Source organism: Sander vitreus, chromosome 23 (genome assembly GCF_031162955.1).
Source record: "Sander vitreus isolate 19-12246 chromosome 23, sanVit1, whole genome shotgun sequence".
In the NCBI taxonomy this organism is placed as follows: domain Eukaryota; kingdom Metazoa; phylum Chordata; class Actinopteri; order Perciformes; family Percidae; genus Sander; species Sander vitreus.
The window spans coordinates 3695195-3722429 of record NC_135877.1 but is presented as its reverse complement, the minus strand read 5'-3'; the positions used below and the strand labels follow the sequence as shown (position 1 = coordinate 3722429).

The window sequence follows — 27235 nt, the reverse complement described above, 5'->3', positions numbered from 1 at the left end:
AAAACAGTGCATGATGGGGATGGGTGATGCTTTGAGCCCGGGTTGGACAGCGTTTGTGCGCCAGGTCCTGGATGGAAGGCATTGTGGAACATGACTTAGGTCACGTCCACACGTACCTTTTTAGGGCTTTATGGGGACCAAACTGTAAGTGAAGGAAGCCAGCTTCTTGATGAATCATGTCTTTATAAAAAAACTGTTTCCTAGCAGGAGCTTGTAAGTCTGGCAGCAATAAGCTGTATGAAGGAAACGTTTAGCTTCAGGAAATATATCAATGATGCTTCATGATGCAACTGTGGGCGGGGCCTCATGAAAAGATTCCTGTAATTCCTTCTATCTGTTTTACACACTTGGCTGAGAGCAATGATAACAGATAGGAGGAGGGTTTGGTCAGGAGGACAAACTGCTGAAGAAATTCGTGAAAAATTGGGCTATTTACATGAGAATGTATATGGCTGATTATGATAGTATGAAGCACTTTGTGCTGAATAGGACTAAGCTTATAATTGTAGTGACTTTAGCATCCTGAGCTATCAGCCATGTTCCTGTAGGGACTTGTAGTGTTTCTGTGGGAATGTTATGGTATTTTAAAACTCATATTGCATCACTATCATACGACTTCAATTTTGTTTTGGGGGCTTTTCCACCTTTACTTTTGACAGGACAGCTAGGTGAGAAAGGGGGAAGACATGCAGGAAATCATCAGAGGTCAGATTTGAACCCTGGACCTCTGCGTCGAGGCATAAAAAAAAAAATAGAATTATTATTAATATTACTATGATGTATTATACCATTGCTAATAGGACCTATACTGTTAAATGCTATTTAATCAGTTTACAGTGATCTATATTTGCCCCTATGATGGCACTACAACAGTTCTGGGACTTTAAAGTGATTCCCTGCTGTTCAACACTGTGTTTATAGTAAACCTGACATACATTATTGTCTGTATGAGCAGCTTTAACAACATCATGGAACTTGTAGTTTTTCTGTGATAAAGTTTGTGAATAGAATCTCTCCGACATGTATCAAAAGAAATACCATAGTGTTTTTTTTTCTTTAAGTTTATGTAGAGTCTTAATTGCCATAAAGTGCTTCCAGGGTTTATCCGTGCCAACCACATCAATGCAGGATATTCCCATAGACTGTATATAGAAGGATATTCCCAACATGGAAGATAATGATGTTTGAGCACCTTTTGCCCATGCACCGGTACTTGAGTCAGTGACTCCGCCCACTCACTATTTAAACCCACAATGTCACCAGGCGCTCAGATTCACACTGGAGAACTTGATCTTGACCAACTCGTTTGGATACATGGGAGAGAAAAAAACAACAACTTACAATTAAGCCCACATTCTGAGCTATAACTACCAAGAAGGTAAGACTTCTCTTTACTTGTGTTGAGTAGGTTTATTCATCAAATGTAAGAGTTTACAAAAGTATTTGCATAATGGATTGAGGTTGCATTTTTTTGGGGACATTTTCTAAACAATGTAAAGTGTTCATCTGGCGCATAGGTTTAATGGCTGGTTATGGAAAGAAAAAAGCAGGAGTTGTGATGAAGAATTCACTGGGGATAGTTTTAGTGCAGATAGTGTGTTTTTAAAGCGTATCACTAAGTGAAAGGTCTAATTCAGTGAAGGGTAGGCTACATTCAGAAGCGCACTTTCACCGGCTCTCTTTTCTGTATGAGCAACAGGTTCATTGACCATTTTATTCCTTCTGCTTTCTCCAAAGGTTTCACAAACAACTGCAATATCCATTGCCAGACTTGGACATCAACCTTTTAGGAACATTTTTTTTCTTCATTTTTTTGTGTTTTACTATTTATTTTCTCCCACTCTTGGGAATTAAATCTTCGCCCACTCCGTGTGGTCGCCCCCTCCTTCCCAGAGAGGGTGTAAAGTTAAAGTCGCCCCGGAGAGATGCAGTCCTTTCTCCCGCTTGCTGTGTATTGCATCAGCCTGGTTTCCCTCCAGCAGCTGGAGGCAATGCCGGCTGAGCGTCCCGACAGCAACAGGTAGGACACCCTTTTATTGAGTTACTACTTTTTTAAGCATCCTGTAGAGAGCCGCTCCGCGCATCTGATTGGCTAAATACTCTTTAACATAGTAAGATAACGTTACATGATATAGCTAAGCTAGTAGTACCCAGTATTAATAAGCACTTACTGGCCACTTTGACCTGCTTGGTTGGGGGTTAAATCGTAGTGTTATATGTATTATTAAATGTAAATAAGCTATAACGGCGGTATTAGGTATTAAATGACGTTAAATATGTTTTTTTTTTAAATTTGTAAACACGTCAGTTAGCTGCAACGCTTTTGCTAATTTAAGCTAACATACCCTTTTTCATCAAGTCCATTTTCGTAGTTTTTCAGTGGACCTTCGCATTTAGTCAGACTTTGGTAACGTTACTTAACAAAAAACGTGGCATTTTTAAAACTCTCCCTTTTTAAACTTATTTTAAGCCAACATATCTTTTTTCACCAAGCATATTTTCGTAGTTTTTCAGTGGACCTTTGCATTGTTTAAATTAGTCAGACTTTATTACTAAACAAAAAATGTGGCATTTCTAAAATTCTCACTTTTTAAATTTAGGCTATTTTAACTATAACGTATTGTTTAGGTTTTATTTTCAGTCAAAGCTGAAAGGCTGGATTTAGCCTGTAGCCTGTGTGAGAAATCCCATCACACCGTGTGTAAAAACGAAAGTGCTGCGTTGCTGTGTCGGCCAGATAGAGGATAACGTAGACGCAAGGACAAAGGCTCTCCCATGATACAATAAAACACGTTCTCTCTCTCCTTGAGATAAGCCCTGTTGCTGGAGAGCACATCAGCTGTGCAAGAAGTGACAGTGTTAGGCAATGCAACTGAATTTCAGATTCAAATAAACCATTATAACTTTTTTAAAACCTATTAAAAAGACCGAACTAAACGGAAATCCATTTTATTTCTAATACATTTTGACAGTATAATATAGTAGGCTATTTGTAACAGTAGCAAGTTCACAGTGACCTGATTGTCTCTATGGTATCACCCTTCCTAATAGCAAGGTACACGTTAGGCTAAAGTTTAAAGTAACTGATAATAAAGTCATGCAGGTTATGGCGTTCAAATTGGTTTTATAATCTACATTTTACAGCAGCTCTACAGTAAATGTGACCCATATATTAGACTGTTCTGGCAAATAAGTTATAAATTATGTTAAAAAAACAACAACAACTAATTATTGGTATCACTGTTGCGGTTAATCCGGAAAAAAAAGTAGGCTATTGTTCATGTATGAACAATTTTTTTTTTTTTTTTTTCTAAACATTTCAAAGATGATTCTGTCTTTTCTTCTTCATCCTCCTCCCCTTCTTGATCCCATCAGACATCACATGAGTAACAGTTTACAAAGGTGTCGTGTGCTATAATCTCCCTGTGATTCTGTATAGGAAACTGATATTTCCGAGGTGGGAAAACCAGTTTGTCTCACAGCCCGGGCCAGAAATACCAGCATGGACTATTGTAAAGGATTTTGTTAGCCACTGAGTCGCACCTCTACTTTTCCACGCCTTAAGTGGCTGCCCAACATACAGTACACTACCTATTTATTGTGTGTGAGGGAGGTCTACCAGCAATGCCTGTGGAGCTGCAATTATGAGGAGCAGTGAGGAATGTGGATGAGTTGGTGTATGAATGCCCCCTTCTGGTGGATTTTGGATCCACAGCTGCTGGCTCAATGGGAGGGAGGGAGGGAGGGAGGGAGGGAGAGACAGTGATGTGATGTGATGTGGGGGCCCTGGACAAAGGCAAGCATGGGGCCCCTGAAGGCCTATACTCTGATCCATTTTCTATGCATCACATGTTGCATGCATGTCAAGTTGTGACTGAGCAAAATGTCAAGTTGTGACTGAGCAAAGCAAGTGTAGGCTGATATGAACATTGCAGCTGATCATACCTGACTGAGAAATCATCATTATTAGGGCTGGGATGATATGCTAGATATGATAGTATTGAGTGTTGAGACAAAAACAAAAGAATAACACACGACTAGAGACAATATATCATGAGGCATTTCTAAAAACTAATTGTTTTCTAAAAAGAATGCACATCACATGTCAGTCATAACATGGATTTTTCTGCTTTCGGTCAGAAAACAGATATGATGAAGTTGCCGTCAGCGGTACCGTATAAACAGAAAGTATTTAGGTCAATCATTGGTAAAAAAATATCGATCGAAAGAATCGATTTTAAAAACTGTCGCAAAAATGATCACAATACATACAATTTTGATTATTTCACCCCACCTCTAATGAATACTAGGGCTGGGTTATAATAATTGAGTCTCCAATTAAAATCGATCTTTGTTTGAGTGATCTGATATCCATTAATAAAATAGATATTCTTCTTTGCTGTGTATCCCTCATTAACACTAGGCTTAGCTATTATCAGGTGTTACACGTACAAATGATCCACATTCAGAGATGTGTCAGATTCTACAGTAAGGCAGGAGTGAAGAAAAAGAGAAAGCACTTAACATATAATATATAACAGTGTAAGAAGATCTGGGAGTGGAATTTTCCTCCAGGTGGCCATCTCGTGCATTTGTGTGTGTGTGTGTGTGTGTGTGTGTGTGTGTGTGTGTGTGTGTGTGTATGTAGGAGAAGCTGGGCTTCAGATGAGGGTTTGTGTGCCAGAGCTGGGGACAGAGTGACGCTGGGACGTGGCTGCGGTGCACTAGCGTGCGTGTGTGTGTGTGTGTGTGTGTGTGTGTGTGTGTGTGTGTGTGTGTGTGTGTGCGCGCGAGTGCGTGTGTGCATGTTCAAATGGTGAACACCTGCTGCTGAAATCTAACCACAATTAAGGTAAGCGAGGCTCCTGTATCCTCGCTCTGTTTGTGTTGCTAGCACTGTAATCCCCCATCATTCCCACCTCTGTTTGAAACTGTCATTACCAGCAAAGGGTCATTTTATATCTCTCAGTCTGAGAGAAAGGGCTGCAGCAGTTAGAGGGGGATTTAGAAGAACTAGAAGGGCACTCAGAGAGTGCAGACCTCTGCCAAGGCATGCCCTATCTGGCAATTTCATTGTTCCAAGTTGAGGGGGGGCGTTCACGGGAATCTTCCCAGTCGGGAACTCATTTTTCAACACATAAATGCTGCACAAATGCCCTATCTCGCAATGTTATTAAGAGTAAAAAATAATTTGTGTATCCGCCCCTTGATTCAGATCCGCTCCCAAAATGTAATGTTTTTTTTCCTTGACACATGCTACACCCTTCCACCAAGTTTCATGAAAATCGGGCCTGTAGTTTTTCCGCACTGTAGTAGTGTCACTTTCTTCTGCTTCACAAACCACATTTCTCACTTTGCCCATCTTTCATAAATGTCCTGTGTGGCTTTTATGAGGACAGTAAATTCTCCCTCTTCTCTTGACTCCGTAGAGCACGTCCTGTTCTTTTTTTTACCATCGCACGATGACAGCATGATTATAACAGACATGACTGCTCTACATTTCTTTCCCTCGTTGGACACTGACACTGTGTCTGAGCTCATATCTCTGTCATTCCTTCCCTGCTTTGTGTTTGCATCCATGTTGTCCCTGTGTGTCCTGATAAGGACACGACAAAATCCCACCAAGACGCTGACGGGTGCTTTCCAAACAAGGAGAAATTGCATGTTCCCAGGATCCCAAGCAACGCATACCCTTAATTGTCGTTTTATTTTAGAAAATAGCCAGGGTCCGCAGCCAGAGAAGTTAAATATGGCTTTAGCAGCAAAGCGGCTTTACAATACAGATCCCAGAAGTGGGAAGCAGCTCATTGCTTTCGAGACAGAAGACATGCAAGGCTGATTTGTGGTCAAGCTTTTGTTACATACACCCAGAATGCCTCTGCTCCGTCTGGACCAGGGTACGATGAGATGGCAAATCAGTCTGTGTGTACATGTTGTGGCCACAGGTTTGTTCGAACTTTGTCAAGGCCAAATAAAGTCATGTTTTCCCCCAATCGATCTGCTAAATCCTTAACCCATTCTTGTTGGTGTGCATTTGAGCAGTGTGGGCTTCAGCGTAGATACTCTTAACATCATATTTACCTGAGAAACAGACTGAATTCATGTCACACAGGGTGGCTTCCTGCCTTCTCGATGTTTGTTGAGCCACTCTGTACATGCAGTTGGCTTTGGGTCCATCGTCTTGATTTGCTATCTATATTCTGACACGTTTGCACTTTATCAAGGAACAACACGAACATAACTCTCTTTATTGTGTATAAATGATCAGAAAACCATTTTTATGCTTGCAGAATGATTGAAACCAGGATTGCCTTTGTTGTAAATCTCTCAAGAGAGGCCTCTTGTTGTATGTCTTATAAACAGGATATTTTTTGGCTTGGACTGCTAACATGTACAGTGTATAAATATTTGTATGGCTCCATGGGGGTCAATCTGACCAAACCTAGGCTGACGTTGAAGGTGAAACTGCGACCAAGCAGGCAAAAAAAAATTCCACTGTGGATTAATGGCTTAGACCTTAAATTCCACCCACCACATCCTTAAAGAGCAGGTTTTTCGCACTTTACACAGAGAGCCACACCGTTGTGGAGGCATGAATGTGCATGTATACTATATGCATTAAGAGGAGTAGCTTACAGTGGGAGTGTGGATCAAAAGGCTTAAAAAACAAAGGTGGCTTCTGAGAGCTGTGATTGTGAATGTTTTGTCTACTTGCATCGCAGTTATGTGGTTTCAGAGCAGACGTATAGTTTTTAACTTATCTTAACGTATCCGGTGTATCTTTGTAATTTACTGGCTGTAGTAAGCATGCTCAATGTCCAGTTTTTCTTACATAAAGTACTCCGCATCCCACTAAGGAGGTTATGAAAGCAGAACTGCTTCCTAACAAGTAGGATGTGTTACGTGTGAAATAAATCACCTTTCCTTTATTTTTGTCCTGCTATTTGCTAACAACAATCTCCCCACTGTTACCTATCGGGAGATTACCAATGAATGTGCTATAGTTACAGCTGATTAAGGCTGCCCTTGGTAAGCTTCAGCCTCTCCGCAGCACGTACTAGGGTTAGGGTTAGGGAGGGTTGTAGTTATGGTTAAGGCACCAGTAGGCTATACTTTATCAAAAGTACTTGTTGGATTGGTCCAATGGCTTTGTAAAGCCCTCCCCCCACACCTTTCCAATGTTGGAATTTGGGGGGCTGTGTCCGACAAGTTCTGTAACTTCCCAAAACCAACAATCTGACATTTACGGCCATTTCACACAGTGGTAGGCCACTCGCCTTTGAGTGTAGCTGTTCAGAACATTATGCGTTATTAAGACTTTCGACACTAAAGATGTGGTCAGACAAAATGTCGTGAGAACAATTTTTTCCCAAGCATGACCCGGCCCTTAGGGTTAGAGAAGGCTTACCCTTGGGGTAAGGGTTGGGGTCAGAGGTAGGGAGGGCTTGGTAACTGAAGCGTGTCATCAACATGGGGAGACTTCAGCTTTGATCCCTCATCTTAAAGGCAGCAATGCTGTGAGGTTAATACAGAAGAAAAACCAAACAAGGCAGCACGCAGGGATCAGCATCTATAAAATCCTTACAAATCATCTTCAGTCAAAATGAATATTAGTATAATTCCCTTCAGCTAAGACCATGCAAGGTGAATAATTACAGGCAAAGTAGCTTGGATATCTTTGATCGTCTGCCAATCACTGAGATCTCCATTACTGTGGAGTTGTGGGATTAAGCTCCTAATGGCCAAATTAGCCTGTCTTGTGTGATCAAATGTGACAGAGTGGAAGCGTTTTCTACATCAAGATTCTTTTAACTTCTAGAAGAAAAAGCATGGCAGTCTGAAGTGTTTTTGGAGAGGAGCTTGGCCTTGGCTTTGCCATATATTACACATACCACACACAGCCATTAACATAAATTATGATATTTAAATTTACCTGTATGCTATTAGATAACTAATTATAAATCTTTAGACTGAAAAATAATAAGCAAATGCTTCAAGTGAGATAAGCAGGACAACTGTTGCATTGGAAATCTTGAAAATCAAACAACACCAAATACTTTTAACCTTATATAAAGTTCAAAAATGATCTGGCTCCTTTATACTTTCTCTTCCAGGATGTATTCTCCTCTATAATTGTTGTTGTAGCACAGTCACAGGGTCCTTTTGGTCATCTGCCAACTACTTCAAATGTCCTTATAGCCAACTGTTTTTAAGCGAATTGGAATTGGTTAAGTTGCAGACCTGCAAAGTCCAATCTTGTGTAAGGCTTAAAGGGTTTGTGTTAGATTGTTGAAGAAAAGGTGATGTGGAGCTGTTAGCATGTAATTACATGGGACAATGTTAACACCGCAGTAGCGTAGTAAAAAAAAACCCACTCCAGTCCTGCCTAGCTGGAGCAGATGACCAATCATAGCAGGCCGGCTTAGTTTAAACTAAATGATAGGGGCCACTACCTTTAAGGAGACATCTACATTTTTACCTATTGGGGGGACAGGCCAACAGGGGCCCACCGTGGGTGATGAAGCCATCGTAGAGCCAAAAATTACCTGGATGATCTGCGCTGCTTCTGCACTGTGCAGCCAAGAGCCGTCTACTGACTTTCCAAATGTTATCGGACCAAATGGATGAAAATCTGATAGTGAAACGAGTCATTTCAAGGAGATAGTGACGCTCAAAAAATTTATCCACTGATTTACAGATGTCTCTTTCGCCATGTAAGTATTTTGGGGCGAGAGGACATCACGTGATGGGCCCGGAAATGCAATTCCACTGTTTGGCCGCTATGTTCAATTCGCTTCAAAGCCTGGTGACTTCCTGTGGGCCTGGGCCTCACAGGTAACTTTTATAACCAGGGCCTCATAGTGGGTTAATCCAGCCCTGGGTATAAAGTGTTTTTTTGACTTAAGACTTACTTGAGTTTCTTTTTCTCTTACTCTAACTTTTGACCTCCGTGATCCAAACAAAAAACGATTACAGTTCTGTCTTGTATAGAAGAATAAAGTCAGAATAGGAATTTGGTGCAGGGCAAACACTGCTGCATGGTGAAAAGCTTTCCTGTGCAGCAACCTTCCCTCAGCAGATCAGGTGGGTGTAACTTGGTGATGTGGCACCATGACAGACCAAGCCTGTCCTGGAAATAGTGCTGGCCTCCGTCTGTGGCCTGGCATTACGCAACTATTTATTCAGCCCTTGCCACTGTTTCACAGCAGGTCACCTCCAGGCTCCCATACCTGCCAGCAGTGAGCCAGGAGCTGGCTGAATAAACCAAAAGCTTCACATTTCACAGAGGAATCCCAAACGCACCACAGCACTGTCTGTAAGAGAAGCCATCTGCTGTGTGATGTCTCACATCAAAACCTCCCACCATGAGTAAAATAGCTCAAGTCAGCATTTCACAAAGTGGAGCAAACTTTTTATAATTAGATCAACTGTGGCTTCTGCCTCTCCGAACATGGGAAAATAGTGCCAAAAACTGTCGCAGTGGAAGATTTTTTTCCTTTGACTCAGTAAAGCAAACATCAGATATATTTGCCCTGATGCTGTATTTAAACCTCATTACAAAAGAAGGCTCTATTGCTACCATTTAACATGTCCATACTATTCATCCGCTGGCTGCCAGGTACAACAGCACTTTCCTGTTTTACTTCTCCCCGACCTTCAGCGGTGGTGATGGGTTAACACTCAGGGACTCGAGTCACACTGTGCTGTACAAACACAGCGGTGACAGTTTAGTGAGGAGGGTCAAGTTGTGAGAAACGACTGTCTTTGTCAAACAATGACCAGATGGCGAGTTGGTTGGTGCTCTGTTTGCTGAACGATCCATACCCGCCGGTCCACCGCACTGCACAACCTGTTTTTGCAAAGGTCACACAAACTACAAAAAACATGTTTGTCATTAAAAGTGATAAGGTTTGGTTTTTATTTTGGCCAGATTTTAAGATTCTTTGACAAGTCTTTGAGAAGTCTTTAGAGGAGTAGAACTGCAAAGATGAATTGATTGGTTGTCAACTATTAAATTAATTGCCAACTAATTTGATAATCGATCTAAAAAAAATTCCAGCTTGTTAAATATATATGTTATGTATATATGAATATGTTCTAGTTTCTTCTCTCCTCTGTGACAGTAAACTGAATATATTTGAGTTGTGGACAAAACAAGACATTAGAGGACGTCATCTTGGGCACTGGTCGACATTGTTTACCATTTTCTGACATTTAATACTCCAAACAACTAATCCATTAATCATAAAAGAAAAAATTTGACCGGACAATCTGAAGACGTTATGGTCATTGTTTTTTTAGCCGAACTAGTTTCCTCTGAAAACTGTTTTTGTTTTTCAAATGTCATTTTTCAATGCTTTGGGCAACACAATTCAAATTCCAGTAGGCTCCATTGTATTAGACTGGTGGTAGAAGTTTCAAAAAGCTATCTGCATGGCTTGATACTACGAGAAGTATATATGTCATTTTGTAGTTTGGATGAACAGACCCTTTAAAGAGTGAAAATGTGTGTCTATTGGGCAAGAGATGTCTCCAGATTCAATTCAATGTATTGTGTATTGAAACAAGGCGGAGAGCGAGGTTCATAAAACCCTGAAACATAACATGTGAAAGGATCTCCTCCTCTGGAGCCCATCAGGACCACTGAGACATTGGCTTGCCAGGCTAAATCTCCCATAGTTACCGTTTGCTGAATCCCAGCTGGGCATTAAAATGCAGCGGGGTGCAGGTTTTGATTGCATAATGTAATGACCAACTGACTCAGTGCACTTGTTGTGTCAGGCAACATGTACAAAGCCATTAACGTTTCTGTTGTACATTAGGAGATGAGCATGGTGTCCACGTGAAGGGGTGACTGTGCAGAGAGCCAAGCTGTGTTCACACAGAAGGCCAAAATGATTTGTTTATCAAAGCTGCTTTGTAGGCTAATCGGATTTCTGCAGAGTAACCTGTGCCCTACAACATTAGTTGTTATAGTAACAAAGCTGGCAGGTGCATGAGGAAATGTCTTTGTTTTTTAAAGTGCTCATATTATGCTTTTTGGCTTTTTCCCTTTCCTTTATTGTGTTATATATCTTTTTTGTGTTAATGTTATAGGTTTACAAAGTGAAAAAGTCCAAAGTCCCCCCCAAAGGGACTTACCATCTCCAACAGAAAACACTGTTCACAAACTGCTCCAAACAGCTCTATTGTAGTCCAGCCTTTACTTCAGAGACAAACGTGGTTTGAGCCTTCTCATTTGTCCAGGCACCAGCATTCTCCTCCATATCAAACAGACAAACAGGAAATGCAAACATAAGTCAAAAGAAAGAAAAGGGAAGAAAAAAAACCTTCTCAGACCAAGACGTTTCAAACGTTGATTCCAAAAAGTATACAACAAATTACTGCCTAACCGATTCAATTTAAGGTAATTTAACCGTTTTAGTTTGAACTCACATCAGCCACATTGGGGGGGTTTACATGAGTCAGTACTCAATCCTCCTCTTCATCTGCTAGCTCTATAACTTGCACAAACAAATGAAACGGCCCCTAAACCTTCCCTCTTTGTAGGGCTGTGCAATCAAACTCATTTTAATCGCAATTTCGATTTTGGCTCCCAACTAATTTGTCTTGGTTCTAAATGAGGCGTACTTTCACCCCTCCCGAAGACTAAACTCACTCAGCCAGATTTGAATATATTTTTTATTTTTTAAGGGGAATTTAAAAAAAGTTTCACAGTTTTGCGAGTTCAATAAACGCAACATCTTTCCAAAAGTCAATGAGTAATCGTGTTAAAAAAATCGTGATTTCATATTGACCAAAATAATTGTGATTATGATTTTTTTGTCCAAAATCAAGCAGCCCTACCTCTTTGTACATATTTTTTTTTACATTTTCTTTCCAGAACTTATTAAATATGAATGATACTCGCACACCGGGACAAATCTTCACCCGACTTCTGTCTTCTCCTCAGGTTGGCCCTCATCGACAGGCTCATGGACCAGAGAGAGGATGAAGCCTCAGCGACAGGAAGCCAGACTCACATCGCCGCCCCCTCTTCAGCCTTGAGCCCATCCCCAAAATGGCTGCCCGGTTTCCTGAGACACCAACCGGCTTCGGGAGTGAGCACTGCCTCGCCAAGCCTGGCGTGGGCACGACCAAATAGGGCTTCACCCATCCAGCGGAGGGCGCTGAGAACTCGTCGCTACACCCACTCGCGAGGTGGTCACCACCACCAACATGCCCAGCTGATGAGAGTGGGTTGCGTCCTGGGAACCTGCCAAGTGCAGAACCTCAGCCACCGGCTCTATCAGCTCATTGGTCAGAGCGGCAGACAGGACTCATCCCCCATCAACCCCAGTAGCCCCCATAGTTATGGATGAGTTAGTTGACCCCAAACACCCACAGCAAGTCTATCTATATCTCCAATTACTTATCTTTTAATGTATTACTGGTATTTTTTGCATTAGTTTGATGTAGTCCTTAACCCTTGCTTATGTATCTCAAAATGACAATTATACTACCATAAATGACGATGATGTTGTGCCTCTCTACTTTTTGTGCTGATTGATGGATTTGAAGATTTAAATTCAACACCGTGACTGACTGAATCATTTTTTGAAAACCCGCAATTTGAGTTCACCCACCGTCCTGAGAACGTTTGTCTTTTTGTAGGGCGTTCAAGTCTCGTCAAAGTCGTTTTGGTTCCCCCTCCTGAATGCCCAAAAAAGAAGCCAAGAGGCCTCAGTTTGACGTCTTAATCCTGTTAATATTAGAATAAAGGCTTGTCCTCAACACCATCCAGTGGCCTGGTCCTGTCTGCCAACTGACCCCCCCAGCGGTGGATATTCCGCAGCTCATTGATCAAACACTTTCAACCTACACTCAGAGCCGGAGACCTGTCAAAACCAATGGATTCCCAAAGAGAGCGTAAATGACCCATGAACCCTTTCAACTCTTTTTTTTGTGTGTGTGTCCCTTTTTGTTAACTTTGGGACTCCCAAGTCATTTCACAACTGCATATACAATTACAATATGAACTCTGACATCCACAAAATATTCCACAAGCTTTGAGTTGAGCTGGGAATTTGGCAGTCAGCAGGACTTTGTGTTTCAGGACCACAGTTTACATTGAAACCAGCCACAGCACTTTGGTTACACCCCCCTGAGTTTAAGAGCATTCTGAGTCAGGACTTAACCACATAAACTCCACGCTGAAAATGGAAAAAGAAGAGGGTCGGCATCCAGTGCCTTGGAAGGAATCTACACAGAAACTCACTTCCCAAAGGATCAGTTTCAGTGTTGCATTGGAGTAGCCCGTTGGCCAACACAGTAGGTGCTAAAGTGAGCCTTGGAGCCATGGGTCAGTGCTCCGTCGCACCACTGCTGGCATTTTCCCTGCTGGAGGCCAAGTCTGAAATATTAGCCTTTTCACATGATTCATACGTTCCCCTTGCAAGTCAGGACTTTGGGTTGACAGCAGTTTATTAAAACTGACCTTATCACATCAGAAATATGCACCGCCACAGCAGGAGGGGAGGGGGGGGGCTCATCCTCCCATGGTCCGCACACTCAGTGCTAAAACATAAATATAAAGAGCAAGGCATGTGGCTCCCACAAATATGCACACACGCAGCCTTGAAGTTTGCAGATATTAAAGGGTTTACTTACCAAAAACAAATTCCCCATACTTTGCAGAATATTTTTGGGATTTTCCAGAGTAACATGGATTCTTGTTCTTGAAATTATTTTAATGCCATGTTCTAGTGCTGTGAGCACCACAGACAAAATTCCATTCACCTCCTTTCAGGGTACAAAATTAGCACCATCCACCAGCCAAATGCTAGTCAATTATACAAGTGGCTGGTTGCTTTGTTTCACTGCCCAGCCAAAAAACCAATGGTAATCTATTGAGTAGCTGGTAAAACATTCATTAGCCATTTGGCTGGGGGACAAAAAAAGTTAATTTTGCACCCTGCCTCCTTTGTCCTGGGGTGGAGGGAGAAATCTCTAAAAGTTGGCTAATACACCAATAGTAAGTCCAACAGTAATGTTGCAGATGAATGGAGAAAAAAAAGGTTGACTGTTCCTTCCATTTCCTATAGTCAACACACTAAAGTAAACACACAGTTCGGTTGGCACCGTTGTCACATGTAGTATGTTAAAGGGGTTTAAACTAGTCCTGAGACGACGGCTAAAAGCTCTACTGTTACATTTCTGGTTTCTTATGAGAGAGACCAGAGCGACCAAAATGTTAGGTGTGCCCAATGTCAAATATGTACACAAAATAGCAACGCACCATCAAAAATACACCCTGACATTTCCTTCTCTCTATATGTCCGTATCTAAAACAGTGGGCGTGTGATTGACTAAGAATAACTGAAGTCAAGCTCTTCTCATCATCAGGCATGATGACATTTGACAGGCCTTAAAGTGCTCATATTATGCTTTTTGGCTTGTTGCCTTTCCTTTATTGTGTTATATATCATTTTGTGCATGTAATAGGTTTACAAAGTGAAAAAGCCCAAAGTCCCCCCCAAAGGGACTTACCATCTCCAACAGAAAACACTGTTCACAAACTGCTCCAAACAGCTCTATTGTAGTCCAGCCTTTACTTCAGAGACAAACGTGGTCACTTTGTACACACACGTTATAATGCTCGCCTAGCTGCTAGCATGGCACGCCCTCATACTCTGCTTCTGACTGGCTAGTAGTCCTTACCTAGCTACTGAGCATGTGCGACTCCCAACAAAGATGGAACAGAAGTGAGATGTCTCACTCTGTAGCTAAAACAGAGAGCTCAACACACAGGGTGAAAAGAGGAGCTGCAGCAATGTGCAGTACAACAAAAATATGGTGTTTTTTGAAAATTAAACCATGTAAACCTATTCTGGTACAACCTCTAAATACAATAATGAACCTAGAAATGAGCATAATATGAGTACTTTAAAACCAAAAAAATGCAACCATATGTATAAATCCCACGTTTGGCGAGAAACATAATTATATTACATATATTATTTAAATACCAAGACTTACTATATGGAAGCTTGATCCAAACCTGCAGCGAGTGCTTCACTGTTTCACAGTGGGATTACAGACCAAACTGTTGGCCCACTTTCTGATTGTTGTGTCAGTTAGAGTACATCACATCTAGTACGTTTTTTTTGTTATTTTGCGTATGATTTCACAAACATGAACGTTTGGTATTCCTAAGAGCATTAGTTTAAACTCACCAAATACCTGGCAATACTTGACAAATCGACCGACTTTACATGTGATCTACATCATATAATATTGTATTCTTTTATATCTTTATCTGTGTCTCCTGATTTGACTTTGTGTCTTTAGTCTCTCAGCCCCATCCTGGCTCTCTGTTTCTCTTCTGTCTGTAACCATGGAGGTCACAGGGTAATATAATCAGTAGTTCCTTAGTCTTAAATCTAATCTGTTCAAAGGCTTGCTGAGGGGGACACATGCCTCTCTCTCTCTCTCTCTGCTGTAATGGAGCTAATCAATGTCTCGTGACCGATCATTAAAAGGCTTTTCAAACACCGAAAAATCCTGGTGGATCTCTCTACTTTTTCAAAATGTTCTGTTTCAGACGGACGTGTCAGGCCTACCAGGACACTTCTGTCCTGTGTTTGATCAGTGCTCTGGACTATTGTGCGCCCAGTCTTTATTTTTTATTTTTTCAGCGTGGTATGTTTTTGTGACGTCAGGAGTTGCGTCATGTCGAGTTGTGTGAGCAAGCTGTGCACTGCCTCTAATACCTCCCCCGTAGAAAAACCACAGCTTTCATGGCTCCATGTTGCAAAGAGGAATGAGTGTTTTAAAAAAAAAAAAAAAAAAAAAAAAAATGTCTCTTGTTAGTTTTGCAAGATAGTGTAGATCCAGGTTGCTGTTTTTCTACTTTAGTGTCACAGGAAAGCACTTTATTGCAAACACGTGTGTCCATAGTTTCTCACAACTTGAATCTCACACATTGTTCATGGACCTGTGAAAGTTGGAAGAGGTGCCCTTTTGTAAATGTTGCATTTTGAGATTGTCTGCGAATGTGCTTGAAGACGTCAGCGCACTCCATGTGGCGTCAGGATGACTGTGAACGTTGTGTGCACCTGTGAATCAGCCAAACTATTTAAAGAAAGTAATGTATTTAAGTTATCTTTGTATGTTAATATCTGTACGTCACCAAAGACTATTTATCTCACCTTTTCCACTACTCCTTGAACATGACCTTATGGTAGGAAACAAAAGTCTTAACTGTAGTTAAAATGTTACTGTTTGTCAATGTCTTTCACGCTGTAAAATAAAGAACTAAACTGTAATGTGATGGAGTATGGAGTTTGATTTGAAGAAGGGTGCATTCCTTAAAGACATAAAGGCATACATGATAGAATCACATGAGGCTTTGAAATATCCTGAATGCACCAAAAAGGTTCTGAACATTCACAAATGAAGTGCAAAACGTGATTCTGTATATATATTTTTTAAACTTTCTTTCTAATCAATTCCACCCTCCTCCGTGTAACTTTGCCCCTGACCAAAAAATCCCAAGAGAAGTCAATCATTACAGGTCAGGTGGTTGGGGGGTTGGGGGTGGGGTGCAATGTTAATGAAACATTGAGAAACATATGATCAGGGCATCAGCAGTCACGTTAGTGCTAAAGGTCGGATGACTTGACAGAGTTAATGAGTGACAGGAGGTTTGGCTGACAGCAGAAACGCTATTGGTTCATTTCAGGAGAGAGGGAAGGGCGAGGGAACAGGAAGTATTCAAGAATGCATGTGTTTTTTTTGTTTTTTTACAACCTAAATGATTCACAGTTTTTCAGAGTGTTGCAAGGTGAGGTGTGTTGTAGCTCAGAGGAACCATGAAGTAGAGAAAACATCACGTTCGCAAGAAGGTTTGCTGGGAAAAACTGGTAGACTTTTATTTTCAGTCTTAAAAAAAAGAAAAAACATTAAACACAGAGGGAACTCCTCTTTACTCTGCTAAAACGGTTCTGATGCTGCTCCTCAAACAAAACACTCCCATGCAAAACTCTCACATTCTACTCACACATATAGGATTAGAGCCCGCCTCTCTAGTTCAAATTAGCCAATCAGGTCACCATTCAGGTCAGCAACAAACAAAATCAATACTTCATCTTTGTTAACTGATGTAGGAACTTAAAATAAAGAAAATGAAGAAAACCTAATGACAATAAATATCTACCTTCATTAACAAAATAGTTAGTGAGGGAACTAAATAGGTAAATAGTGAGGGAGCAGGGGCTTCCTCACATGGAGACAATTTATTATTTAATATTTATTCAGTTTTTTTCTTTTCATATGCCACCCATCTGTGTATCAGACATACACTGAATAAAACACTGTACTTTCATCTAGGATTTGTTTTGGGATAATCTATTGCAACAAATGCAAAATTCTAAATAATCTGTAATTTTCCCTAGAATTCAGCCTGACAGTCTGGTGGGGATCTTGCCTGGAATTTGAAAAACAAACTCTTCTGGATTTAACTTTGGGGTGAAGCCTTGTAAAGAACAAGCTTTAAGAGTAGGACGTTAATACAGCTGATCTCTAAACAAGCTGAACCCTAAAATGTCTAAGTAACGGAGCAATACTGGAATTAGTGTCATTCCAAACACTACTCGTTACGAAATATACTGTTAGTTAGTTAGCTGACAAGATGTCGACATATACACTTTAAATTAAATTAGTGTTGAGGCACGTATATGTTAGATGGTAGGGACCAAAAACACTTCCCAACTTTATGGAAGTGCAATTCTTGACTCTATGACTGGAGTAGCCCAAACTGAAGGGACAGGGGAGTGTTATCTGAAGGGCAACATCAAGATGATTTTAAAAGGCCCTTCTCTGGCTTTTAAAACTATAAATACACATTCCTCCATCCCTGTGTCTTTCTGTTATAACTTACGTTTTATCACTATGTAAATAACAAATACCAAAAAGTCCACCAGCATGAGTTATGTCATATCGTCCCGCCTGCATCTGATGTATGTCAGCCAGCAGGAACTGTGTCACATACCGGTGAACAATCTCTCCTTCCATCTACAATTTGGGCTTTTAGTTGAGTTCATAGTCTTGGAGTCACATAGGTATAATGAGAGACTCACGTATTCATGTCAAAGGCCAGCAAATAGCTACCATCCATTTAAAAAGCAGATAAATCATCTTGAGAGTCAAAAGCACATTGTGTCTACACTAAGCATTAACTAAAGCGTGGGTCAGGCCTTGTGGTGACTTATTGCAGTGTTTTATAGCCTAGTGGAAACTCACAGATCTGGTTCATGTTGTCTAATGGAAAAAAAACACAACAGAAATATGCAACATTTTACACATGATTGATCTGCACAAAGTTGAAATGTTCCGGGGAATGCAATCCTGCAGACACTCAGTGGAAATCAGAGATCTGACACCCACAGAAGACAGGGAGAAGTGGAAGAAGAGCTATACAGATAGTCTAAGCCAGGGCTGTAGTCAAAGACCACCTTTGTCGAATCCAAGACAAGTCCAAGACCAGGACTAGTCGAGTCGAGTTTGGCTTCACGGGGGACCGGAACACCTTCTTATGGTTCTGCATTGAATCTGCGCCGTAGGTATGTATGGAAGTACATATATATATATATATATATAGGTACGCAGAGACCACCACTGGAGTCAGTACTTGCTCTAGAGCACTCGCTCTTGATGAATATTGTTTTGGTTTTACAGGCCAAAACGTTACTGATTTGATTCCCCTCCCAGCTCTTATCAACGTGTTGGTCCCAGCTGCAGCAGGCAGCTGTTTTCAGTGTCAAGGCTCTGATAAACCCACTGCCTGCTCAGCTCCAGACAGCAGACAGACAGACAAGGGAGCAAGTATCTGTGAACATACATAGTGGTAGTAGTGGACCAATCAGCGTCCTGCGAGAAGCTATTGGCAGCTACAGACAGGGTTCAGGTGTGTGGGACGGCCACGACAATGGCGATAAAATACAAGAATAAAATTCACAGTTCAGTATAAAAAGGTCTTCAACCTTAATTTAAAAGAGCTGAGAGTCGCGGCTGACCTGCAGTTTTCTGGAAGTTTGTTCCAAATATATGGAGCGTAAAAACTAAACGCTGCTTCCCCCTGTTTAGTTCTGACTCTGGGGACAACAAGCAGACCTGTCCCAGACGACCTGAGAGGTCTGGGTGGTTCATAGATCAGAAATATATTTTGGCCCTAAGCCATTTAGGGATTTATAAACCAGCAGAAGTATTTTGAAGTATATTCTTTGAGGCACTGGAAGCCAGTGTAGAGACTTCAGAACTGGAGTGATGTGATCCACTTTCTTGGTGTTAGTGAGGACTCGAGCAGCAGTGTTCTGAATCAGATGCAGCTGTCTAATTGATTTTTTAGGGAGACCTGTAAGGACACTATTACAGTAGTCAAGTCTACTAAAAATAAAAGCATGGACAAGTTTTTCTAAGTCTTGTTGAGACATAAGTCCTTTAACCCTTGATATATTCTTAAGGTGGTAATAGGCTGATTTTGTTATTGTCTTAATGTGGCTGTTGAAATTCAGGTCTGGGTCCATGACTGCACCTAGATTTTTTGCTTTGTCTGTTGTTTTCAACATTGCCGCTTGAAGCTGAGTGCTGACCTTTAATCGTTCGTCCTTTGCTCCAAAAACTCACACAAACACCTCAGTTTTTCCTTCATTTAATTTAAGAAAATGTTGGCACATCCAGTTGTTGATTTGTTCAATGCACCTCGTTAATTTCGGTATTGGGCTATAGTCTCCTGGTGTTAAAGTTATATAAAGTTGTGTATCGTCGGCATAGCTATGGTGACTTATTTTATTGTTTAATATAATACGAGCTAGAGGAAGCACGTAGATGTTGAACGTCTAGCAGCTAGATGAAAACCTCTGAAAATGTCTTAACATGAATCCAACATATTAGCAAATATAAATCTGCCTATCAGCGAAAAAAACATTATTGATAAGCTAACTGGCTTATAGGTAAGGTAGTCATTCTATGGACTAAAAAGGTATGTATAAAGGCTTTAGGCTGCCCTACATGTTATTGTAGGCCCAGTTTAATATGCAACTTAGTTTTATACAATATAAGTAGTATGGGGTCCCTGCTCCGTCTCTCTTTCAGTTAAAGCTACAGTGCGTAGTTTCTGTCTCCCCCATGAGGAATTCTAAGTAATAACAAAACTGTCGGCGCGTCCACATGATACAAGCCTTCCGTAATCACGCACCACCCCCCTCCTCCTCCACGCAGTTGCTAGTAGCCAAGGAGGACACGGAGGATTAAAAAAAAACATGATGGACTCTTCAGAAGAGGTTGTTATCTTCACTAGAGTTTCTGCCTTGAAAGTCACTGGACGCCACAATCTTCTGAACATAGTCCTACTGAGAAATCCAGAGAGAGTCGTGTGGAGCTGATAGTCTGAATTAGCTTTGTAGCAACTCATTTGGCAACGGCTGGAATGTAACGGACGATCATTAATATCAAAAAGGTTACGCACTAAAGCTTTTAAGGGTCCTTGGCTTCAAAAAAATGTTGAAGACCCCTGCCCAGATTACTGGTATAGACACTAGACACTGTCCATTCATGTGAGTCTGGTAAACAGACAGAAGACAGACATCGTCCTCACCTCACGCACCTGTCCGCAGAGGCCTCTGGAGCCACCCTGACCCCCTTCCACTGTCATAACATTTACATTCCAGCACACGACACGACTCAGGGCCAACCTTTATGTAACTAACTGACTCACTACGTCCAGGCACATACTTTGACTACTGAGGAAGTGTGGAAGAGGACAAAGTGTGGAAAAAGCGAAGGAAGTAGTTTCCCTTCCCTTCAGTCTAAGCTAAAAACATATGTCCGAATGTGACTCTAGGCAGCTTTTCATTTGTATCCCATCTTTGCATTTTTTGGTTAATTGCCCAGTTTGAGTTTAAGCAGTGTGTGTACTTTGCATTTGGTTTTACTGATAGATGTGTGGCATGTTTTAACAGCTAGTACACAGTCTCCAGTTGTTTTTATTATGACAGAGTAGCTGTCTAAATGCTCTACATGCGATCTGTTGCTGATGTTACTAAACAACAGACTGTAGATGATCAGTAATCTGAACATATTTAGTCTCTCTGACTTCTAAACGTCACTATCAGCCACACGACATGTGTTCTGTACAGAATGAGCCTTTAAATCAGACAAATAGTGATTAAAATCCCTCCAATTAAAACACAATAAAAAGTTGATATAAAATGTCATGTTGAGTCGATTCTGAACCAATCAGCTGTTAGATCAGCCGAGAGGCAGGCATTTCCCAGCATGCCCTGGATCCGCCTGGGTCTTGCATCATTTCCATGGTTTTGTGGATTTTTAATTGCTTGTTGGACTGGGAATCAAGGTGATGAGAAGCAGCTGTGATTGGCTGGACCACACCCCCCCACCCCCCCTCCACAGCTCAGGATGGGCCACAGGATAGTATGATGTGCTTGTTAAAGATGGATGTGAAACAGGTGCACAGGAAGAAGGAGGACAAAAGACAAAGAATCACAGGTGTGACCGGCTGGAGGAGAGTTTTGTTTTTAGTACTTTTAATGCTGTGCAGAAATAACCTGCTTTATTTTAAATAAATGATTGCAGAATCATCCTGTGGAACACTTTTTTTTGCTGGTAAAACAGGACCTCACACAACCGAGTGACACATACATACCCAATCGATCTCTAGTCTAAAGATGGAATTGATATTTTCACATGACTCTCACAAATCAGTGATCACAGATCTGATCTTTATCTGAAATTGAAGGAACAATCCACTTAACATTCTTCAACCGCTGTTGATTCATTCAGTATGTTCCAAACACTTATAGTTTCTACACACGACATAGCTAAATACATCACCCCCTGGGTTGGACTATCACCACCTAGTAGCTAATAGCTATTTACTGTAAGTGATTTATTGGTTTGGAACAAACTGAACATACAGATCAACAGAAATATTTCCATGCACACTGACACTTCTTTGTCTTGACTTTTAGTTGCTTTGGAATCCAGTATAACTGCTACAGTATAAATCCATGCTGGCCACAGCTGTCGTAATCTGCAAAAGGAGGCAAGCTGCAATCTATTCAGAGCCACCTTTCAAGACTACAGAAGGTTAGATATTTGGGATTTTCACACTGCACTTGCAGCTGCTAGCCTGCGGCTGAGAAAGCTTTCACACTGGCACAGTCTGAGCTTTTTCTTTGTACGGTGGCCTAAAACGACCTAAAACACTAAAAGACTTGACCCTCCCCTCGCCAGTAATCATTTTTCTATGACCCTCCAACATGATTTGAAAAAGAGGCATGACCCTCCACTTGCGTGCAAGTTTGCACTTAACAAAGATGTGCAGATGCCATTTATTTTTTACAGCCATGACTTACATGAGTTAACCTCTGCCTTCTCATCTTCTTCATCACGTCTTCACATCCCACTCCTCTGTTATGGTGTGGTGGCCATTTCAGTAGATTTACTCACTAACATTGTTGTGGAAACCCAATAAGCATGGAAACTAAATATCACTTCATGCATTACTGCATTACTTCAAATACTAAGTTACTCCTCTAGTAAACTAGTATTCACCTGAAATAAAACAATAAAACATTGAGACCATTCAGCAAAAGACACTGGGAAATAATTCAACACTGGTTGGTATAGACTCATCACTAGGCTTCCTCAGTCATTGTATATTTTAGCACATAGGTAAAGCTGCCGAAGCTGAACATTATATTCATAATATTACATTGTAACAATTGAACAATTCGCCCTTATGAAATCCAATCGCGGCCCGGCTGTCTTGGAACGGAATAGACAGACGCTTAAATTCAACTAAAATGTAACGGTGAACAATCAGTGTTGGACCTCCAGTCTGTTGAGATGCCTCTCCAAACGCAGAAACGAAGCGCAGTCACACCATAAAACGTTAAGACACGTTGAGAAAAAAGAGATCCACAAAAAGGTAAATGACACGGTGTATCCAGCAAGGCCGATACGAGCGTCACATTCACCAGCCAGCTCCAAACAGGTGAACGAGGCCTCTCCACTTCGCCGTTTAAACAAAGTGGAATAAACATATAAAAGTCCAAATCTACACAAAACCCGCAATCAATTAGTAAGCTGACATCACATGTTTATACATGGCATTTAGGAAACCTTTATTGCAACGTTGGCACGGCAAGATGTCCAGACTAGTGCAACAGTAACTTTCGTTTTTTGCGTCCTGCTGCTCCCATCGTCAGCCAGGTAATATTTTTTTTTACTAAAGCAGTATATGAAATCTGATGTATTACCTACCATCATTTAGTTGTTTTGTGCTATTTAAGATATTTATAAAATATCTGGTCATGCCAGACATAATTATTCCACTCATTTTTTAAACAATGCAATTACCTGTTTGAGCCTCCAGAGGGGGCAGTGCTCCTCCTGCCCCCCCCAGCCATCTCCGCGTAACCGGTCAGACCCATCTGCTAGGGGGCGAGACTGAGAGCTACATGGATAAATATGCACCAAACAAGCCACTTTGAAATGTTCCTCTTTTCATGAATACAAAAGTTGGGTGACCCCCCCCCCCTCCAGACTAAAAATTGTTGGGTGACCCTCCCCTCAACAAAGAATAAAAAGACATGACCCTCCCCTATTTTCCTCCGGTGGTCCATTCCATAAATACCAAACGGTCCCTAAGTTTGGCTGGCATCAAGGCTAAACAAAATGTGAACAGGGTAGGCAAATGAGTACTCCCCAATGTGATTTTATTTGATCAACTATCAGGAGCATTTTTGCTTTTTCTGACTCCGCTTTTAGGAATCACGTTCTGTAGATACAGGGTGTTTTTTTTTTTTTTGCTGAGGCAGGAATATCCAGTAGCAGTGAGTCACTGGAATGTATTACCGGTCCGTACCCTTAACAGGGAAGCCAGGCCAGGAATTTGAAAAGACGTCCTTGAGAAACCACAGGGCAATCACACAGAACGTATAACACCTACAGAAAACGCCAGAGTGGAAACCGCTGCATGTCCACTCTGTGTAGACAATGCAAGCAAGAAGTACACACACACACACACACACACACACACACACACACACACACACACACACACACAGCAACACACAAGGATTCCTGTTGTCATTTCTCATTGACTTTACATTGGTTATCACAATATACACAGGAGGAAGATGAGTTTGGCTGCTGTCATTTACAAGGGGGGGGCGCAAGCTATTGTAGCTTATTAGCTGAACAAACATCAGCTGGCTAGCAATTAGCAGTTAGCTCACCAGCCTTTTCACAAACTCGCCCTGCTAGTATTGGCAAAATGTTACCAAGCTTCTAGAATCAAATGTTTCAGTGTAACACTTTCTGGTACGACCAGATCTTACTGTATATGTTTTTGGCAACATATCCAATGAAGATGATAAGAAGAAAAAAGATCTGGAGTGCTCATAAATTCAAACTAATAAGGAGGGTGCAAGACACTGTTGCTGTAAAAAGTTAAAAAGCCTTTATGGGTTGTTACCCAGCTCTATTATAGATGTACTAACAATTTCAAAATAAAATAGCAATCTAAATAAAGAAGAGTGTCTTGGAACTTCTTTTTTGAACCAATTAAGATGATTGCTGAGGATTATTTTCAGCCGTAGTGAGTATTTGTACCAGCAGGACGGTGTGTATGTGGGACTGAGTTAAAATAAACTACAGTGTGTGTGTGTGTGTGTTCATGGTAATGAAGGAAGATGTCACCCAGTGCAACAGTGTGACTAACAATGCTGCTCTATGGGATAGAGGAAGAATATCAGGCTTTATTTACACACGTTAATTAGTAGGATACATTCATAGTTGGTTTTGGGATTTTCTTAGGATTTGTTCACTATAAAAAATAAAGAAAAGCATGATCAGCCTTTTTTTTTTTTAAATGTGTCTGTGTGTGTGTGTGCACGCACACACACACACACCTCCTGCTCTGTCTGCCAGCTGTGAGCAGCATACGTGCAGTCTCACACATCGTCTCCTCACCAGCCACAGCCTTTTTTCCCACACTAGTTCAACACATCATTTGCCTGGATGACTGGATTCTTTGCTATGTCTCTATAGTAACTTGTGAAATATTATAAGAGATTTGGGTCCCTTATTATTAAGTTGCCTCATAATACAAACTTCCCCCCATTTTTTTTTTCTGTCCTCTTTTCAACTGCAGACCTGCAGCACTCGAAGCAAAAAGGTGCAGCAGTAATCACCAAAGTCTACTGTGCAGATTCAATACAACATAATATCACCGTTAGGTGTGGTTAAAGGTGTAGCACGGCACACTTCTGACCACACCCATCGTCGATGACGGGTGCGGCCACATAATGACGTTAACCTGCTCGTATAGCCAGCTCATTCCAAACAAGAAATCACGTGGCTGCAATATATAGAACACAGTCCATTTGTGCTGATCATATCAGAGCAACGTCCACTGTAATAACTAATTACACAGACAGACGCCTTTCTTTATCCCAAAGGGAAATTGCAGAGTTACAGCAGCCATGTCACATAACACGTAAGAATCCCAAAACAAACAACATACAGTAAGAACACTCAAAGAGTTATATAGGAAGTAAAATCATAAAAACCAAAAATCGTAACCAGAATCTGAAGTATTACTCAAATGTAGGCTCATACCCAAACAATAAATATAGTCAGTGATCTCAATCTCACTGACAAGGTTTGCGTGTACATTTTAGTCTGGTTTTGGCCCTTATTCCGAAAAAGACAATTATTCCGACTAAGCTGTTTGTAATATTCCTGTTTACATGCAGCCCTGTTGTGATGTTTGGGCAAATCCAAAAACCTGTTGATATCCAAGTCTTTCATCATGTAAAAAGTATGTAAAAGTAGCTGTGTGTCTCCTTCTTTCCTTTTGGTTCATGCATCTCCACCGCAGCCTTGCAAAAATGTTGGCTGGGTGATTTGTGCACGACAACCATGGCAACACACAGAGCTGACCGGAATCCGCAAAGAGCCAAAAGGCCGTAAACTGTCACAAACTGCAGTAAAAACCCCGATTGAGACACAGATTCCGAACGCGCTCTATACACGTCCAATGAATGCTTCTTATACCAGAATAATACCGGCATATCCCACATTTCTTACTTGGAAAATGCAAAATTAGGAAAAAGGCTGCTCACTGAGATGATTAAATAAATGACTGTTTGAACCAACGTCTCCTTCCAGGCAGCGCTGCTGGGCCACTAGGATTAGGCAATGGTTATGATTATGGTTAGAGTTAGGGTTAGGTGTCTTGAAGTCAACAGTCGCAGCCTTGAAGGAGATGTTGGGGGCTTAAAACACAATCGAGCATTTGAATCACAATGTAAAAAGATAAAGCAACTTTGAGTATAGCAGGATTTGTGATTCCACTTATTCTGGTTCCATTCCCCATATAAAGCTGCCCTGCTGGGAACTTTCCATAGACGTTCATATAATCAACATAACGATTCCACAGGCTGATGCTGGTGTGTAAATATTGTCTTGGCACGCATTAGGACCAACTGAGCCTCATTTGACTTGCACTAAAGTTTGCCTCGACCAAAGCACAGGTGTGGAGGCAGGTTTTTTGCCTGAAAGACTGAAATGTCAGGAGCTGCTGAAGTAAACATGGAGTCAGTGGTATTGATCCGTCCTATCAGAAGATGTAGTGATATCATTTTGTGCTGTGACAGAGTCAAAATGTCACTAAATGTCCTTTTTAGTAATATGGAATCTTTTGACAGTCCAGTGCAGAGGTTTGACTTGGTGCCCAATTCATTTCTTTTAGGATACTACATAAGTTACACAACTTTCAGGCTCTGGCATTCTGCCAAAAGTGGTGTGTAAGCATCCAAGAACTCCACAACAACCGAACATGAACTCTGACATCCCGATGATGTAAAATGGTACTTGCCGCCAGCTCTGATGCATGCGATGCCAGCTCCTGACGTCAGACATCAGATTCCAAGAGGGATCAAGAGGAGTGATACTTTGTTATACACACACACACACACACACACACACACACACACACACACACACACACACACACACACACAGAGCGCTAAGTACCTGTGACCTTAACCCTAGATTGCTGCAGTCGATGGATGTTCAAACCTGTTTGACTATGACGCAGCACTTAAATAACATCATTCCTCAAACAGTAAACATAATAAGACAAACCATCCACTCCCAAAACTAA

At 41.2% G+C, this 27235-nt stretch overlaps 1 protein-coding gene across 1 annotated transcript; it reads left to right on the top strand.

The window, feature by feature from the left end:
• Nucleotides 1–1267: 1267 nt before the first annotated feature.
• Nucleotides 1268–13200, top strand: adm2a (adrenomedullin 2a). Its single transcript, XM_078242789.1, has 3 exons — nucleotides 1268–1378; nucleotides 1738–2020; nucleotides 11954–13200. Exons 2-3 carry the CDS (start codon nucleotides 1926–1928, stop codon nucleotides 12360–12362), a joined length of 504 nt encoding a protein of 167 aa, XP_078098915.1. The 5' UTR covers nucleotides 1268–1378; nucleotides 1738–1925; the 3' UTR covers nucleotides 12363–13200.
• The last annotated feature ends 14035 nt before the right edge of the window (nucleotides 13201–27235 follow it).

Excerpts from the sequence above, each read along its gene's own strand:
- adm2a (XM_078242789.1), top strand. The coding sequence starts at position 1,926 with ATGCAGTCCTTTCTCCCGCTTGCTGTGTATTGCATCAGCCTGGTTTCC. Across the intron at positions 2,021-11,953 it reads GAGCGTCCCGACAGCAACAG|GTTGGCCCTCATCGACAGGC; the intron begins GTAGGACACCCT and ends TCTTCTCCTCAG.